We start from the raw sequence: 18,526 nt of genomic DNA, 5'->3' as shown, positions 1-18,526 counted from the left end.
ACTCCAACTCTTACACATTCACTTACGCACTCTAAATCACTTACACAAGTTAACCTTCTTCTATACTCCTAATACTCTTTTTTATACAATCTAATGAACAACAAAGTTGCCCAAACCCATTATAAATACCCCTCTTAGCCATGAGATCACTTACATTATCATCATCAAATCTTTCTAATATTCTTTCTTATATTTTCACTTCATTAGAATCTTACTACCTTAATACCTTTATTATTAGTTGAAGAAATTCAAGAAGATGCAACTTAGAACACTCTTTATTTACCTTAAATCATCATCATTATGGAGCATTATTGGGTTATTACTTTGGATACAGTATCATTATTTTTGGAGTTTGGATTTAATTATTTTAGGAGCTTAGAAGATCATCATTATTTTGGGAGTTTGGATTAATTATCTTTGAAGCATTATTATCTATCTTAGAGGGTCTTATTTCTTACTCTTATTTTTCTAATTAGTACTTAATACTAATCCTTGGTGTTAGTATGGTATAACTTCTTACCCTACTCTTTTTGTGAAATTTTACATTATATTTACTTTATAATATGCAAAGTATGAAATATGTTGATATGTTTTAGTAGGAAGTTAGTTTAATGAAATTATGATCAAGATTATATTAAGTATGTGTATGATAAAAGTATTTTTTAGTATGTTAATTTAATATTTTTGGAACAAGTTTAGGAAGTTGGGTGCAAAATTATATTTTAGTGATATTAAGTATGATTCATGTTATAAACTAGTGTTAGTTAGTTTATGCATTATGCGTTACATTAGGAATGTTAGTATATCTAAGAATTTTTATGTTAGAATTTTATTAATATGCTTATGTTAGCCTTCAAATTAGTTTATGAACTTATTTTTTATTAAGTATGGTTATATTAAGAATATTGTTATTATACTTTAATTTGTGATTTAAGTTTATCCTTAAGGTTATAGTAAATTTCTAAGTTATTACGCCTTGTATTAATCCAACTTAAGTGTCCCTTTTAGGTTGACACAGGTGTCAATGCAAGTATTCAAGCCATAAGACATTAAGGCATACATACCAACAGTCAGAAGAGTTTAGACCACTTGAACAAGTTCGAGCTTATAAATGATGACTGTTGAAAAGGTCGAATCATATGTATGCAACCTTACTTCGTGATATCAAAAAGGTTGTTTTTCGAGACATAAAATAGTTGTAAGGCAATAAGGCATACATGCCAACAATAGGAAGGGAAGAGTTTTGACAACCTGACCAAATTCGAGCTTATAAATAATGATTGTTTAAAGGTCGAGCCAAATGTGTGCAATCTTATTCTTGTGATAACAAAGAGGCTATTTTCCGATACATAAAATAGTTGTAAGGCACTTAGACATACATACCAATGGTAGGAATAGTCTTGACAACTTGTATATAATAGTTGTTTTTCCAAGCATTACAAAGTACTTTCATAATTATCCTCATCTCTTTCTTTCCAAACATAAACTTCTCTAAACTTGATAGCATTGCCTCCATTTCCTTTGCTTCAAATTACTTCAATATCATCAAACTTCCTGAAAATAATACAAGTAAAACCCAAAAATGTTTTAATTAATTTGGTTTATAATTTTTTGATTTATAAACTCAAATTATTTGGTATTTAATGATGCATTGGTGGGTATTCTTATACAGTTATATGCAATATTCTTTGATGTAATACAGCCAATAAGAGGTTGGTATTGTCCACTTAGTCAAAGTCAAACCATATAGAATAAATAATTTTAATGTCTTAACTCTTAAGCAACATCAACATGGTTTTCAAAAGAGTTTATAGCTTAACAACAATCTATATTGACTTCTTTCTGTGGCAATGGATCGATTTTCACTTTTTACGAGAAATATTTATATATTTTTTTATCTATACAGATTTTCTAGTATGTCCTTGAATAAAAAATAAATTGTAGTAATATAAAATGAGTCGAACACTTATCTATTCATCTATGTTTGTATCACAATCTTATAAGGAGAAGTAGTTGACTTAACCAACTAAGCGAACTACTATTGATATGATCGCTTCTGTAATTAACATCCTCTTTGGTATATAAAAATTGATGAAAAAATTAGTAATAGATTATAGCTTGAATTAGACGGGCCTACATCAAATCAATTTTTTCGAAAATTTAGTCGAAATGAGTACTTAATTTAACAAAACAGTTAATATTTTTATTATCATATGGAAAAGTTGAAAAATCGAAATCACTATACAAATTAATAAAACATTTATTTACCACATGAAAAAGTTAAAAACTCAGGATAACCAGGTTAAATTTCCCATAGTTATTGATTCATGGGTACTAGAACCCTCCAAGGCACACTAGTGGAATAATAAGGGATAAGTCCAACTCATATCCTTGGAGGTGGATTAGAAATTTATATAATCAGGATAGTTTTGATGAAGGAAAAACATTTGGTGAGAATCGAATTTAATACTTAGGTTGAAAAAATTATATTTATTTTAGTTAAGATAAAACTTGATTCTCTGACTCTTACCCCAAGTTATGCATCAAAATCAAAGGAACGTGACAACAAATGTCAAAAATATTAAGAGTATTTGACATTTAACTTTTTTATTTGGTTATTGATAGATTTTTGGCTTTTGGTCTTTAAATTTGTTAAATAATCAAAAAAATGTTTGATAAATGACTTTTAAGCGCACCGAGAAGCTCACTTTAAGCCAAAATCAAAAAGTTTTTTATTAGCTTTTAACTTGTTGACAACTTTTCTCTAATAAACAATCACCCAACAAATAATTTTTACTTAACATCAATAACAGTTGGCTTAATCAACAAATTTAAACAATTGGATTTTCACTTAAACTTTCTAACTAGCCAAACTATTCATCAATTCTAGCTAATAATCATTTGCCTAACAGACTCATTATAGCCCAAAAAATTTATAAGTAGGGTCCACCTTCTACATAAGTCATACTCAAATTAATAAAGCCTTGATTAGTGCATGAGAGGGAGGGCATGTGTCTTAACTTAAGAGAGAGATAGAAGAATCCCCTTAGGTCTTAATTACTAATTTAATTAAATATACTAATAAAATGGAAAATTGTAATGAAGTGTATGTTATTATTAGAAGAGGAAATAGCCAACAATGCAAAACCAAACCCAAATATTTTCTACATATTTTACATAATCACAAGCACAATCACTTCTTCTCCATTACCCATTTTTCCAATTTTCCAATTTTCACCGCCATTGACGGATCTTATTCATCCACATTCCTGTTCAGGTGAGAGAAATTAAAATAGGGGAGAAAGATAGAATTATAAAGATTTCATCTTTGATCTTGTTCAAAGATTCCATCTTTTTTTGAGGTAAATTTAATCCCATTTTTGTTGGGATTTTTTTTAATAATTATTTTTCATTTTAATTTTTGAAGGTTGTTAAGTAGAATTGTCATCTTTTCATTTTATTACATTGTTTTTATAGATAATTAGTTGATGGAAGAAGAAAGATTTCACCTTGATCTTGTTTAAAGATTCCATCTTTTTGAGGTAAATTTAATCCCATTTTTTGGGTTTTTTATTTTCGCATTTTGATTTTTGGAGGTTGTTATGTAGAATTGTTATCTTTTCACATAATTGCATTGTTTATATAGATCATTTGTTCATATGTTGTTTAAGGAATCATGAAATTCTTGTAAGATGTTAAAAGAAAGATTTCACCTTTGATCTTGTTTTAAGATTCCATCTTTTAGAGGTTAATTTCATCCCACATTTGTTTGTTTTTTTTTTTTTAGTCATTTTGATATTTGGAAGTTGTTATGTAAAATTTTGTGTATATAATTTGTTATAATTAATTAATATTATGTTGTTTAAGAAATCATTTTTTTTATTTGGGAGTTTGATCAAACAGTGGTATTATTGTTGGTATTTTGCTGAAAGCTTTCCATCCTTATTTTGTCTGAATATTTTATGATCTGGGTTTTATGTTTAAATTGCAATGAAATCATGGGTCAATCATGGATGAACTTGAAACAATCTCTTTGTTATTATTATAAGGGTAGAGTTGCTTACATCTGAACCCTTTTACTTCGCCTAGGCGGGAGCTACTTTAATGGCAAATGGGTCAAGAGGAGGTCTTAGTAAATAACGATGATTTGTAAGATGTGGTAGGATTTAATAGGGTGAGACTTTTATGATTTTGATTTACCGTTTTTGGTCTTGTTTATTTTACTATTATTGTTTTTGTCCTTTTGTGGTGATTTACAAATCACGATGATTGATTATGAATTTCTGATGGGTCAATGTAATGTTATTGTTGCTGAGCTGCAATGAAACTCTGAAAATGAAAGTATGACATGGGTTTTCTGTTAATATTGCAATAAAATTGTGGGTCAATCATGGATCAACCCGAAACTTCTTTGTTATCGTAAGAGTAAGTTTGATTACATCTAGACCTTCTTACCCTGCTGAGGCGGGAGCTTCTTTTGTGGCGATGGGGCAATGAAATGTTATTTTTGTTGAACTGCAATGAACTTCTGATAATGTTGGAGTTGATGTTGATACTTTTTCTTTCTAATTTTTTGGTGAAATTTTGATTGAAGGGAGATAGAAAGAGGGGAAATTATAATTTGGTGAATTTGGGCAGGTGATTGCAAGTTATTGCACATGCCGGGGAGCCAATCGCCAGTTGCAAGCGATCATGAAGAAGAAACGGGGGAAAGGGAATTCCGTGCCAATGGGAATTCCATGAAAACTGCTGAGGTTGAAGCCAAACTTGATGAAGGCAATATTCAGGAAGCCGAATCATCGTTGCGCGAGGGTTTATCTCTCAATTTTGAAGTAGATTTTCTTTCTTCTTTTTTTTTTTACCTTCTCATTGATTTGGTTTTAATATGGTGGCAAACATTGATGGTAGGAAAGTGTTTTAGGTTGGATAAATAATTTGATCATGCATTGTATGAAATCATGCTCTGCTAGAGCATATAACATATGCTGGTGCCTCAACCATCATCTTAAGCTTTTGGCTGATTTGGTTCTTTGACATGGTATCAGTAACCAACGTGACAAGAGTTGACGGGTTTGAATTTCAACCACCCCTCTTTAAAGTGGAATATTTAGCGCCAGGTATGCGGAGGCCTGTGTTGCATCCACACTTCTAGCCCATAGGGCTCTCGTGTAAGGGGGCGTATGTTTCTAAGAGATAAAGAGAGATTCCAACTATCACTCCCTCTGTTCCTTGAATTTGGTGAATCGAAGGGAGAGCTTTACATACTTGTAACAAATTCAAAAAGACAGATGGAGTACCTATCTTTAGTTATCTTGAATTTGCCGAAATGTTAATTTTATTGGTTTATTTTTAATGTCTTCATCATAGGAAGCCAGAGCTCTTTTGGGAAGGTTGGAGTATCAGAGAGGTAATGTCGAAGGTGCTCTTCGTGTATTTGAAGGTATTGACCTTCAAGCTGCGATACAGCGATTTCAACCATCTGTAGGAGATAAAACATCTAAAAAGGGCGGTCGTCCTCAGTCTCAATCTATGCATGATGTCCCACAACATGCTGCTGGCCTAGTTCTTGAAGCCATATATTTGAAGGCCAAATCCCTTCAAAAGCTCGGGAGGTTAACTGGTATGGAGCATTTTTTACAAGACTTTTGTGTATATCTATGTTACTTGGACTCGGTACTGATGTCGGATACGTTTAAATATTCAATTTTACGCCTAAATTGAAGTGTCTAAGTGCCATACCAATGTCCGAGCATCAAGGATCGGACACGGGTACGTGAAGTAAAATGAAGAGTCCGAGAAACACAGGTATGTTTAAATATTCAATTTTACACCTAAATTGTTGTTGCTCGTGTTGCAGAGGCTGCAAGTGAATGTAATAGTGTCCTAGACGCAGTAGAAAAGATATTCCTGCATGGCATACCTGATTTGCAAGTGGATGGTCGGTTGCAAGAGACGGTTAGTCAAGCTGTAGAACTCCTTCCCGAGCTGTGGAAACAAGCTGGATCACACGAAGAGGCTATTGCTTCTTATAGACGAGCGCTCCTCAGTCAGTGGAACCTTGATAATGATTGCTGTGCGAGGATTCAAAAAAAATTTGCAGTCTTTCTTCTGTATAGTGGTGTGGAGGCTGTAGCACCCAGTTTGTCTGTACAGATTGATGGGTCGTATATTCCTCGAAATAATTTAGAAGAGGCGATTCTACTTTTGATGATTCTCATACGGAAATGTGCGCTTGGCAAGACCAAATGGGACCCATCAGTTATGGAACATCTCACGTTTGCATTGTCTCTATGTAGTCAAACTTCGGTACTGGCAAGGCAACTTGAAGAGGTCATGCCCGGGATTTTTAACCGTATTGACCGTTGGGTTGCCTTGGCTCTTTCACATAGTGGTGCACGGGAAAACATAGAAGCCTTGAACCTGTTAAGGAAGTCTTTGCATGAAAACGAGAGACCAGACGATCTTATGGCTTTGTTACTAGCCGCTAAGATTTGTGGCGAGGATCCGCTTATGGCATCCGAGGGTGTGACTTATGCTAAGAGGGCCATTAGTAGAGCATCGGGAAGAGACGAGCATTTTAAAGGCGTTGCTCTACAGATGCTTGGACTTTGTTATGGAAAGCAAGCTAAAGTATGCTCGTCGGACTACAAAAGGTCTATATTGCAATCTGAAGCTTTGAAATCGTTGGAAGAGGCCTTACGTTTTGAAAGCAACAACCCGGATTTGTTTCTCGAGTTGGCAGTTCAATACGCAGAACATCGCAACGTAAATGCTGCGTTGCAATATGCGAAGCAGTTCATTGATTCAACCGGTGGATCTGTTTTAAAGGGTTGGCGGTTGCTTGCTTTGCTTCTTTCTTCCCAGAAGAGATACTCAGAAGCCCAAGTTGTTATTGATGCCGCTTTAGACGAGACTGCGAAATGGGAGCAGGGACCACTTCTTAGAATCAAAGCAAAGCTCAAGATCTTTCAGTCATTACCTATGGATGCTATTGAAACTTACCGTTACCTGCTCGCACTTGTTCAAGCACAACGAAAGTCATTTGGCCCCGTCAAAACTAATCATCAGGTTAGGTTGATTCCATCACATCTGAGTTCTTTATGATACACTAATCATATGACTTTTTTTCCATTACCGCAATTTCATTTAGTGACTCGCGCGTTATTTGAGGGGTCGGATATACGTAATCTGGCCCTTGTTAGCGATAACAAAAGGGTTGTTGTTGGTAGCAATCCTTATCTACAACTTCACGTAAATAAGAAGGGCACATAATCATGTGACTTGTATTTGTCAAATATCTTCTCATATATATTAATATATAATATATAATTCCTCAGTGTCTACTTGAATTGAGACGTTATACATAATATATAATTCCTTCGTTCCGTTAGTACTTGCTATATTTGACTTTTTACGCAATCATGTTTTATTTTGATCATTTATATATCAAATTACGCAAAATTAAAAATTATAAAATGTTAAGATCATAGAAATATGCAATTAGACGATTCAAATAAGATCCTACGTGACTATATTGTTTCTTACACATTAGCCGCAATATATAAAATAAACTTGAACGATGAATAGTGCCAATAACCGTAATGTAGCGAGTATTTCAGAACGAAGAAAGTACATGTAGTATTCTAATTTGCTTTTCTAGGTATCCTTATGGATTAGGACTGATATTGTAGTTGCATCTTTTGTTTTTTCTTGATAAATTATATCCAACCCCTGACGCATTCTAAAGTGACTCTTTCGCGTATTGATAGGCTGATGATGATAAAGTAAATGAGTTCGAAGTCTGGCTTGGTTTAGCAAATTTATACTCGGGCCTTTCACACTGGAAGGATGTTGAAGTCTGCTTGGAGAAAGCCGTGTCTCTTAGACAATATTCCGCGGAGACATTACACACTGAAGGCAAGTTCAAATTTCTGATTCATAGATAGTTGAAACTATTTAATGATTCGTTTGCTGCGATTGTTTTCAATTGTGTGGATCAATTTATTAGAAGGCTGTTAAATTCAATTTTGCACCACAGAATTAGAGGACCCAATGACCCGATATTACCCGACATTGAAACCGAACCCGACTCAACTCAACTTCAAAATGAATTTAAAATGATGTAAAAATCAATGTCGACACAAAACCCAATTTTGAACCGACCCGAAATTGACCCGATGACCCGAATGAACACCTTTACGCAGAATGATTGCATTGGATTCAGCATTCATCTTATTGTCGCATAAATAGAGAAGAAAACCTAGAAAACGCCTATCAAACCCTTTTTTTCTTTATTCTGACATTTTAGCTGGGATTTTTTTTTTCTGTGAAATAGCCTCTGTCATTGTCCAGGATAATGCTTCATGAGTCTTTCAGAACCCATCAATGGCAGGATTCAGAAATATCATTGGTCTTTACATCATCCCCGTCTTTACTGTCAAATATGAGAGTATCGCAACTCACAAGTCACAATCCTTGAGATATTTTTAATCGTATAATGGATGGAAATGATTGTTAGAACGCCCAAAAGAATATATGAACTAACATCCTTTAGCAGCAATCTTGCTACACCTTAGTTGTGTACAACGTAGCACTTAGCAGGCTAACAAGAAAGTCAGCAAACCATTCGGCCCTATTAGGGGGCAAGAGGGGCATCTGCCCTAGGCCTATCCAAAAAATTAGAAAAACGACGTTTTAATATTTAATAATTAGGTGCCTATAATAGTGTATTAAGTAATTAGACTCCATAATTAATGTCTCGCCTCGAGCCTCTCAAATCGCAAGGTCGGCCGTGCTTTTCATTGTATTGAAACCTTCCTCCCCGCCCACCCCCACCCCCGATTTATATCACTTATTTTACTGCCACTATTCAGGAAAGTGTACCTGTTCTGCTGAATTTTAGGTGTTGATTCTCGATGTAGTTTGTTAGTAGAATAGATAATCGATAAGGGTAGGAGGTTTTGTAAGAAATGCATGTTAGGATATCATGATTCCCCGGTTATACTAGATCCCCTTTCGAATTGTTTTGACTAGAGCTCAAACCCTTTTGATAATGAATTTGAATAAATTTCTAACATTCCGTTACTACAATGCCACTAACTGGCTCTCACCCAGGCGAGTTTCGAGGGCTTCATAAACTTTTATAGTACATGACTAGAAATTTTTAGACGGGAATTGCTTTTCTTGGAGTTAAAATATGTGAAATTTTGCTAGGTATCATGAATGAAGGACGGGGATCAATAAAGGAAGCGTTGGCTGCTTATACGAATGCTGTCTTTTTGGACCCCGAATATGTGCCGTGCAAGATATTACTAGGTGCATTGTTGTCGAAAATGGGTCCACAAGCATTGCCGGTGGCGAGAAATGTGTTGTCCGATGCACTAAGGTTTGATCCTACGAACCGTAACGCTTGGTATTACCTTGGAATGGTACACAAAGACGATGGGCGATATTCCGATGCTGCCGAGTGCTTCCAAGCAGCCTCTATGCTCGAAGAATCCGATCCTATCGAAAGCTTTAGCTCTATTCTTTAACTCTACCCCAACAATTGCTGCACTCCACAGTACACAATTTTCCCCAAACAAGAATGTACCGAAGGTATTCTTTCGAATCTATTCCAATATTTTCCCGTCTTTTCTCCCTTTCGTTCTCTTTTTCTTTATTTTCGGTTTTGGAGTGTGGGTCATGAAACGGATATGCGCAAAAATGTATATCCATGATATAAGTTAAATTCTAATAGGTCATCATCTTCATAGCCGATACATCTAGCTCAAACCAGGATTCTAGTATAAAAGACGATTTTGTATCATAAATTCATTTCAATATTTTCGTTTAGAAAAAAATTTAGGAATACTTCGTATGAACTACCGAATACACGGTTGAACGAGATGGCGAGTGAATGAAGATATAACCGAGGAGTTGTGGTCTCGTCTGCACCGAAGAAAAGGCGAATTAGTTGTTATGAATCTGTGGTTCTGCTAAGATTGTGTAAATATTACTAATTACATTTGATTATTTTTGATACATATAGAATAATTGATTGTTTCATTTTTGCTATTTTCACCCTTTAAATTCAGCTTTTGTAACCCGAATCGGTAGAGCCAACACTGGGGTTGCCTTTCCTCCCCTTTTCGAAACTATAGAACTATAAATTTTTGGTTAATGAATCAAAATATATCTACATAAGAGATCGTCGCTGATATAAGCTTGTTTTGTTCGGCCTTTATTTTTGATACTAATCTATAATTACGAACATCAATTTGATGTTCTTAGTGGTAGATTAGTATCATAAAAAAGGGCTATCATAATGCAGTGCATAGAAGTATTAAATTATTGATGATCTCTCACGTTGATTTATTTTACTTTATCGACAATCTCATATAGTTGAGGTTAAGGTTTTGCCACCGTTGAATTTATATGAAAAGGTGAGCTTTTTACCGTTAAATCGAAGTTACTTGTATATAGAGTGAAACATGATTAAGCCCTCACATTGAGTGAAACATTTTTACGTCTAATGGGAGAGCTTTTTCTTTCACTTGCCATAAAAACTTGCGAGTGGTGATTTCATATTGAGACCGTTTATATAGGCCGGCCTAAAAATTAAAAACTAGAATGGCCTCAAATCCAAAAGTTAAAAAATAAAAATTAAATATTGACTTTAAGGGTCTCAATTATGATATTAAAGTTATTAATTTCAATGTAAAATAAGCCTTAAATAAATTAATTAATATAAAAAATTTCAATTTTATTCTAAAAGTAATCAATTTTGACTTGAAAATAATTACTTTTGACATTAAAGTGATCAGTTTATACAACTCAGTAATATCTTTCTTTTCCTTACAAGATTCATTCACATCTATAACTTCTTGATGACTTGGGAAATCTACAATGTAAAGCTACAAACAAAAGGCGTGCTTGAATAAAAGTTTGATTACTATGGTAATGATACAGTAGAAACTTAAACCAAAATCATTGTCCTAACCTTCATTTATAAGAGTACCAAACAAATGATATAGAGTCCTTACTCCTTAGAGTATTTGTCGCAAACTCAAAAGAACGAAAAGTCGAAAACCTTATTTATAAACATTTGCAGTTCAAGAAAGTTGATCACAAATACATAAACAAAGACTGTTCACACAAAATATAAATTACAAAGCAAGATCAGTAATTGGCATTAACCAACAGCCACAATTTTAGTACATAATCACAGATGCTGTGATCACATCCTAGAAATAAGGAGAGGGATGCTAATCGAGTCCTCGCCCATAACAGGCTGGAACAAGTCCAACTCGCCATATCGTTCGAGGACACGCATTCTGCAGTCCTCGGCTGCTTGTAGGCCGGTAGAATATGCGCCATGAACTGAACCAGGATAACTTGAGCTTGTAGCCTCCCCCGCAAAGAATAAGTTGTCAACGGGAACTCTAAGCCTTTCGTATAAATCATGTGGCTTGCCGACAGTATCGTAACTGTAGGAGCCTAGAGAGTTCATATCCGATCCCCAATGCGACACTAAATACTGAATCTGCAAATATAGTAGCGTGCATAAGTTCAGATTCAGTCAAATTTTTATCTTCGAGAATACAAAAGGGTTCATTGAATCACGTTCATTTTTTATTCATGTGAAGTTGCAAATGAGTTTGCTACTAAGGATCGATTGGAAACAATCTCTTTGCTATCACTAACAAGGATAAAGTTGCATACATGAGTAATGATACATCCGAACCAGTGTCACATGATTCGCTAATATCCACACGAATAGCGAATTGAAAATTGCGAATTATGATCGGTTTGGGGCTATTTTAGGGCAAATTGAGCAATTCGCAAATTTAAAAAGCGAATTATGTTACACTGATCCGACCCCCAAAACCCGGTGGGAGTCATTTAATGAAGTATAAGATAACCAAAAGGCGGATTTTTGAAACAAGAATAGAAAACTTACAGGTGCGGAAGCATCAGGAAGAATTGTTTTCAACTGCTTAAAAGCAAAATCGACAGCGGCTTCATCAGACATTTTTTCGATGTCCTTGGCCAACTTTCCAGCAGGCATATATACAAGAACACGATGACCAGTAGCCTTGTGAAGATTCAAAAAGTAACTACACCCATACGAAGTCTCGGCAACCACACCTAGAAACTCCACACTTGGCCAGAAGACCTTTTCAAAGTGCAAAATTAACTTGTTCTCGATCCCGACTCCTAGATTAGAGATGGCATCTGCTTTCCATTCTGGAAGCTTCGGTTCGAACTTAATTATATCAGCTTTTAGAACACCGAGAGGAACAGCAATAACCGCAGCATCAGCTACAAAAGTAGCTCCATTTTCTACGGTTACCTTCACCCCACTGTGATGCCTCGTAATCTTTGTTACTCTGCACGACAGGAAACAGTCAATAATGCTACAAAACAAACCAACACAAAATATAATGGTTTTGCATATAAATTCAAACCTGTGGTTCAGACGAATATCTAGACCCTTGGCAAGTGTGTTTATAACAGGGAGGTATCCTCGCACCATAAGCCCATGTCCACCGGGGAGGAGGACTTCCTACAAATCAAGAAACCAACAGAAGTCGACAATGAAAAACCAACGTCAAAACTTCAAATGAAAAAGAGCCTAATTTCGGGTGGTTTTAGAAATATAGATGCCGTCAAAATCCCGACACCGCATAATTGGAAAATCTATAGCCCGCCCCACAGCATCGAAGCTTACAACAGGATGGATAACACATACCTCATCCCAAGCCTTAAGAGATATAGTCTCGGCGTCTGCGGCAAACCAGCCCTCCATCCTACATAAGTACCACTGTAGTACCTTATGAGGAAGTCCCTCTAACCTGCCATTGTATTATCGTTTGAAATAAATAATTATTTCACTATCAGAAGATCGAACTTACAAAAGAAAAGATTACTACATACTTCAAATCGGGTCTTCTTTCAAAGACAACTGTAATGGCTTGTTTTATAGACATGTCCTCAACACATTCCTCCCGTACTTTTTCCGTCTGAATACCAAAAAACCATCAGAGTTTGTGACACCCACATGGGAATCAAGAGGTAAATATAGTGTGATTCATGGTAAGTAAAAAGACGAAAATATAGTGAGCGAAACTAAAACTTGCCTCCTTTAGAATACTTTCAAATGTTTCTCCAACTTTGACAACCAGCTCCGGTGGCACCTTATTTCCGTCCAAATCAAAGAGAGCATAACTGCAATAACGTATTACAAAGACACCACTTCCACTCATTTTCTGATTGTATCAATTATTGACAGAAGAACATATAAATATATATTACAAAATGAGTTGTTGAAGAGCTACCTCTCTAAGTCGTGATCGTATAAAACGGAGTTGTCTTCGCTAGTACGATACAGAGGCAGGCCAAGTCTAGCAATCACTGGTGCCAAGGGATTCTCATTGCATACACCATGCAACCTGATAAATTATTTAAAAATATCAGGGGAGGTTCTGAGCATGTTCAACCGCATGGAGCCCCACAAAGTTGGGGGGCCTTAAATGAATTCGGCAATTTTTGCTCCGACGTTGAAAAATATTAGACGAAGGGGAGAAGGAGCATAGGAAACCACATATACCATCATCATCATAATCATATTCAACGCTCATACAAGCTGACCATAACCCACATATACCATGAAGTCCAATATAAATAAAAGCGTTCATGTCCTTACGAAACTTACCATGAAGCACCAAGGTCAACTGGAAACCCGAATGTGTAATCTGTGCATACTCGACCCCCAACTCTATCACGTGACTCCAACACCGTCACCTGAAAATTCAGGATATGTATCTTCATTAACAAAAATAACCTTGGTAACAAAATATGAAGTGACAAAATAAAATATTATAGGGGTCTCCAGCCACTCCGTGATGGGTCATAGAATGACATGATTAAGATACAAGATGGTGTGCAGGAATGTATATAATCTCAATTTGAGCATCAGCAGCACCCGTTACCTCTAACAAAGCTCCTGCCCTACGCAGGATAAGGGGCTTCAACGTGCACAGCCTTACCCTTGCGAAAACAGAGAGATCATATCCTATTAACCATTAAAACGTTATTCAAGTAATGCAACTTCACAATAACCAAGTAGTGCAGACAGCTCAATGACCCATTTAAAATTATCAGATATATACATCTAAAAGCAAAGTAATAGTGGGCATTTGACGAAAATGAGAATTTTCAAAAGTACAAAAACAAATGTTAGAGCTAGATGCTCTCAGTTTTTTATACATATAAAAATTCTTTTTCAGGGTCTACGTTGAGTCATTGACCACATTTTTGTTACTAATACTTTATTATAAGGAACTTGTTAAATTTGTTTTTCTGCCTATCACAAAATATTAACTTTTTATAAATACTTGGGAAAAAAAGTAAAGGTCAAGAAATACATTTAATAGGCCATGAAAAAAGATTTTGCACGGTCAAGAAATACATTTAATAGCTCCCATCTGATAAGTTAGAAATTCACAATATTTTGTTGAAATTTTGCATATAGGAAATATATGGTTGCACGCACCTGAAATGAAGCGTCAAAAAGAGTGCGAGCTGCAGCAATACCAGCCATACCAGAACCTATAACTATGACAGATGGTGATGTAGCCTGCTTCCCCTCCATTGTAGAGTAGCAAAGACCTGCAGAATACGGTACGTTCAGAGAAGTGCAAAAAACCAAAGAAACTAATGTGTATCAAGCAATAACAGATCAAGCTGCAATGTTTTTATATAACTTTCTCTTGATCTAAACTCAAGGATTCACTTTTCCTTGTTTGTTTTAGCCCGAATAAATGGGAGTTACTAGGAGAAGTAAAAAACTTTGATCTCATTTTCCTTAACTAAATTTCATGAAAAAAACAATATAAATAAAGCCTTACCATAGAAAGAAAGAGATTGTCACCTATAAAGCATTATTAGTTATTCGAGAAAAGCAAATAAATACTTCCTTCGCCCATATTAATTGATACATAAGGGTTTTGGCTCAGTTTGTTTGGAGTGTAGAGGTTGAAAATTGAGGGTAAGGTTGTACAGAAATTAAAATCATCATAGTTATTATTAAACAAAATAGTGTGTAAATGCGTAAATTAGATCAAATTGTATATTTTCCAGGATTAAAACTCAGTCTAAACGAAAATGTATGAACTAAATTGCGATAATCCAAAAATAAATATACAAATAACATTGGGACGGAGGGAGTAATATTTTTCACAATTTCTTATCATCACTTTAAGTATTCTTATTGTTTGCGTCTTAACTCTAGATTTAATATGATATCGAAGGTTCATTTACTAGTATTTTGATCTCATTGCTTTTAACCACAAAAAGAGTAGACCTCCTAAAGCTATCAAGTAGTAGTAGTTGCTATTGTTTCACAAACAACAAACCCCTACTTCTAAACAGTTAGCATGAGTGTTTGTTCGCACACATCCGTAAATATATACCGATACCAACTAAACCTATAGAACAGAACAATCAACTATCATCAACACTTGTTTTTCTAAATATATAGGAGTTAATATATTATGTTTATACGTTCTTGATCTCCTAAGACAATAGGGGACTACATTTCAACAACTGAAAAGATGTATAATAACAAAGATCAGCAAAAACTGGTTTTTATAGAGTCCTGATGTCAGCATACAAGTTCTGGATGCTTCCTAATTGACCTAAGACATCAACTTCAACATGATAAGTTTTTCCATATAGAGTTCTAGCACATGAATAAACTCTTTCAACACTTACCAAGTTCCTACAAACTTCCATTTCGTGTACCTCAATGTAAATTGCCTCCAAAAAATAAGCAAACAAAAATAACTAATCTATGCTTCGAAAGAATCATGGGTTGGTCTACTGGTTGAAGGTTTCCCTTTGCACCCTTGTAATAGAGGTTTGATTATCACCACATAAGATCAATTCGTCCTCCCCAATTAGTCCTCCCATTGACCGGAGGGAATTCTCCTTACCTTTGAATCTCAAACAAACAAGACTTCAAGCATCCAACCATTGAAACAATATAAAAAGTTGTCCCTTCAATAGTCCAAACATTTGTCATCAACTAGGTCAAATAAAAATCATATTATCAACTTAACCCAATTATTTAGTTTGGAATTTGCCCCTAAAATATAATTCTACTTGTCTTTAAAAACACTCAAAGGCTAACGAGCCTGATGTACCAGAGTAAATCCAAAACCCTCCCAAAGTTCAAAACTTCAAGCTCGTTTCTTATGTAAAAAAGGACCCTTAATCATCATAATTCATAAGTATCTTAGCTACACCAACCATTAATCCACCCAAGGATGTTCTTATTTAATCCAACAACTCATTAGCAACTCAAACTCGACTTGATCAAAACTCGATCAAGAGTTGTATCGAATCAAGCATGAGTATTGATATAACAATAACCAACTCAAACTCAAACTAGACTCCATCAAAATTCGAATAAATCTTGACCAAAAATCTAAAACTCTATTGAGTCAAACCAAACTAAACATGCTTACTAAATTCAACAACTAAAAACCAACTCAAACTCAAACTCGATCCGATCAAAACCCCCACAATTTTTCACCCAAAAATTAGCAAATGGAATCAAGTCAAGCAAGCTTTGGATCATGAATCATGATACACAATTAGTTAATTAGAACCCTAAATTCAACTGATTAGATCATACAGCTATAATAAGTGAAAAGGTTTTTAACGTCTTGCAAGAACAAAATTACAGCAGTAAAGTTAAGATCCTTTGGGGGGGTCAAACTGACAAATCATAACTATACTCTGATTACAACATTTTGATATTTTCAATGCAAAATTTCACATCAAATACCCACCACACAAAAAATAAGGCTCTAAATAGTGGACCCCACTAATCAGTGGTCATTCTCCATCTATTTCTACTACTTCCAAAGGAAAAAAATAAAAAATTAGGTATTTTCTAGTAAAATAAAGACTATACCTTGATGCAATTGACGATTACGCTTGTTGTTCTTGAGCTCCATTGACTGGTGATGATTGATCGTCACAAATTAAAAAGAATTCAAGTTATTTAAAATTGAATTAGATGAAATTAATGGTGAATTAAGGGGTTGATTGGTGAGATTAAATAATAAAAAAGCAGGGCGCAATTGAGGTGAATAATGAATAAAGATCAAAAGACAAGTTATGAAGTGATTTGAATTTGACGATAAAAATCCCAGATTTGATTTCAACCAGTTCATGCGTCTGCTTGTTTTCTTTGTATTAATTCAATCGATTTTGGGCAAATTTACACACTGACACAACAATGGTGGATGAAAATTCGATGGGTTTTGGCAGAAATCAAATTCTGGGATTTGATGGGTTTCGATTTTCAAGTAAAAGGGTTTTGATTTTCAGGATTTGGGAAATTAAGAGTAAAGTTGAAATTATTTGAAGATGGGAATTTTAAGGGAGAGGATAGAGAAGAATACGTGATGGGTTTGGTAATGATTTTTGGCAAGGGTGAATATGTATTTATAGGCAAAAAAACTAAATTAATTTTTTAAAAAAAATTAAAATAGGAGAAATGGTATATAGGACGTGTATGAAGTACTATTATATATGAAGTATGAATGTAAAAATATTAGTAAAAAAATAAGTATTTTATTAATTACACTGTTATTTGTGTACATGCATTATTTGCATTGAAATTATAAGATAACTATTTTTTAAGACGAATTTAACGCTTATATATAGTCTTAATAATTGTATATTTATATATATTATTTTTCCTATAAAAATATTTATAAACTTAATATTAATTTAAATATAGTGGATATGCTAATTTCAATTATAATGGGCCTAATAAAATGAGACACAATTTGGTAATGTATGTGTGGTGAAATTAGAAGAAAGATCAAACATTTTTTGTGATTTTATGTTATTTTTGAGAAAATTGTGGTAATATATGCTAATGAATAAGATAATAATTTTTTGGTCACCAACTTATAAAATCTAATATGGCCATGATCACTATTTCTATTGAGTTGTTCTAATGCATATTTATTGTATTAAAGTGATTATTTATAATATTAAAAAATTATTTTTTATAATCTTAAAATGATTGCTTATAACTTTCAAAATAAATGCTTATAACCTAAAAGTGATTAACTAGAAAACTGAATTAGCTATATAATTTATTTTATTATAAGACAGTCTCATATAAAAATTAGTGTACCTTATGATAATAGTTTGATCATTGGTGGGCCATTGGCTACTTTTCTCCCAAGTCTCAAAATGAAATATTTGATTAATTCCTTTTGCTTAGATTTAGGAGAAATTAGACAATAATTCTTTCTGATATAAAATTTTTATATGTAAACATTCAAATTTGTAAATAGCAATTTGAATATATATAGACATGAACAATAATCAAACTAATTTTAATACCTTTCTTCACTTTGTCAACTATTTTTATATGTCATAGTAATCTTTTTTTTTTAAAAAAATAATGATTGGGTTTTGAATAAAATAAATTAAATTTCAAAGAGACAAATCGCAG

The 18,526-nt window shown here is 34.1% G+C and overlaps 2 protein-coding genes across 3 annotated transcripts; one reads left to right on the top strand and one right to left on the bottom strand.

The window, feature by feature from the left end:
* The first annotated feature begins 3,057 nt into the window (after positions 1-3,057).
* LOC130806121 (protein NPG1) lies at positions 3,058-10,215 on the top strand. Of its 2 annotated transcripts, none has more exons than XM_057671066.1 (7): positions 3,058-3,362; positions 3,478-3,542; positions 4,595-4,832; positions 5,368-5,620; positions 5,858-7,068; positions 7,770-7,917; positions 9,214-10,215. In XM_057671066.1, exons 3-7 carry the CDS (start codon positions 4,659-4,661, stop codon positions 9,531-9,533), a joined length of 2,106 nt encoding a protein of 701 aa, XP_057527049.1. In that variant the 5' UTR covers positions 3,058-3,362; positions 3,478-3,542; positions 4,595-4,658; the 3' UTR covers positions 9,534-10,215. The 2 variants fall into 2 exon arrangements, with proteins under 2 accessions (XP_057527049.1, XP_057527047.1); XM_057671064.1 differs by having other exon boundaries at positions 4,639-4,832; positions 9,214-10,214.
* Positions 10,216-11,053: 838 nt separating this feature from the next.
* On the bottom strand, positions 11,054-17,541 carry LOC130806122 (polyamine oxidase 2-like). The gene is made up of 10 exons (XM_057671067.1): positions 16,964-17,541; positions 14,537-14,652; positions 13,697-13,785; positions 13,320-13,433; positions 13,122-13,209; positions 12,919-13,004; positions 12,734-12,836; positions 12,450-12,547; positions 11,942-12,371; positions 11,054-11,524 (listed from the first exon to the last, which is right to left on the bottom strand). Exons 1-10 carry the CDS (start codon positions 17,004-17,006, stop codon positions 11,219-11,221), a joined length of 1,473 nt encoding a protein of 490 aa, XP_057527050.1. The 5' UTR covers positions 17,007-17,541; the 3' UTR covers positions 11,054-11,218.
* Positions 17,542-18,526: the final 985 nt, after the last annotated feature.

Source organism: Amaranthus tricolor, chromosome 2, assembly GCF_026212465.1.
Source record: "Amaranthus tricolor cultivar Red isolate AtriRed21 chromosome 2, ASM2621246v1, whole genome shotgun sequence".
Classification (NCBI taxonomy): Eukaryota; Viridiplantae; Streptophyta; class Magnoliopsida; order Caryophyllales; family Amaranthaceae; genus Amaranthus; species Amaranthus tricolor.
The sequence above is the reverse complement of the archived record's forward strand: the minus strand, read 5'-3'. Positions and strand labels throughout refer to the sequence as shown.

Bases quoted from the DNA above. Each gene is read 5' to 3' on its own strand.
- LOC130806122 (XM_057671067.1), bottom strand. From the start codon at position 17,006: ATGGAGCTCAAGAACAACAAGCGTAATCGTCAATTGCATCAAG. The intron at 14,653-16,963 runs GTATAGTCTTTA...CGTATTCTGCAG, and splicing joins TAATCGTCAATTGCATCAAG to GTCTTTGCTACTCTACAATG. The intron at 13,210-13,319 runs GTAGCTCTTCAA...ACGTTATTGCAG, and splicing joins TACGATCACGACTTAGAGAG to TTATGCTCTCTTTGATTTGG.
- LOC130806121 (XM_057671066.1), top strand. From the start codon at position 4,659: ATGCCGGGGAGCCAATCGCCAGTTGCAAGCGATCATGAAGAAGAAACG. The intron at 5,621-5,857 runs GTATGGAGCATT...CTCGTGTTGCAG, and splicing joins AAAGCTCGGGAGGTTAACTG to AGGCTGCAAGTGAATGTAAT. The intron at 7,918-9,213 runs GCAAGTTCAAAT...AAATTTTGCTAG, and splicing joins GGAGACATTACACACTGAAG to GTATCATGAATGAAGGACGG.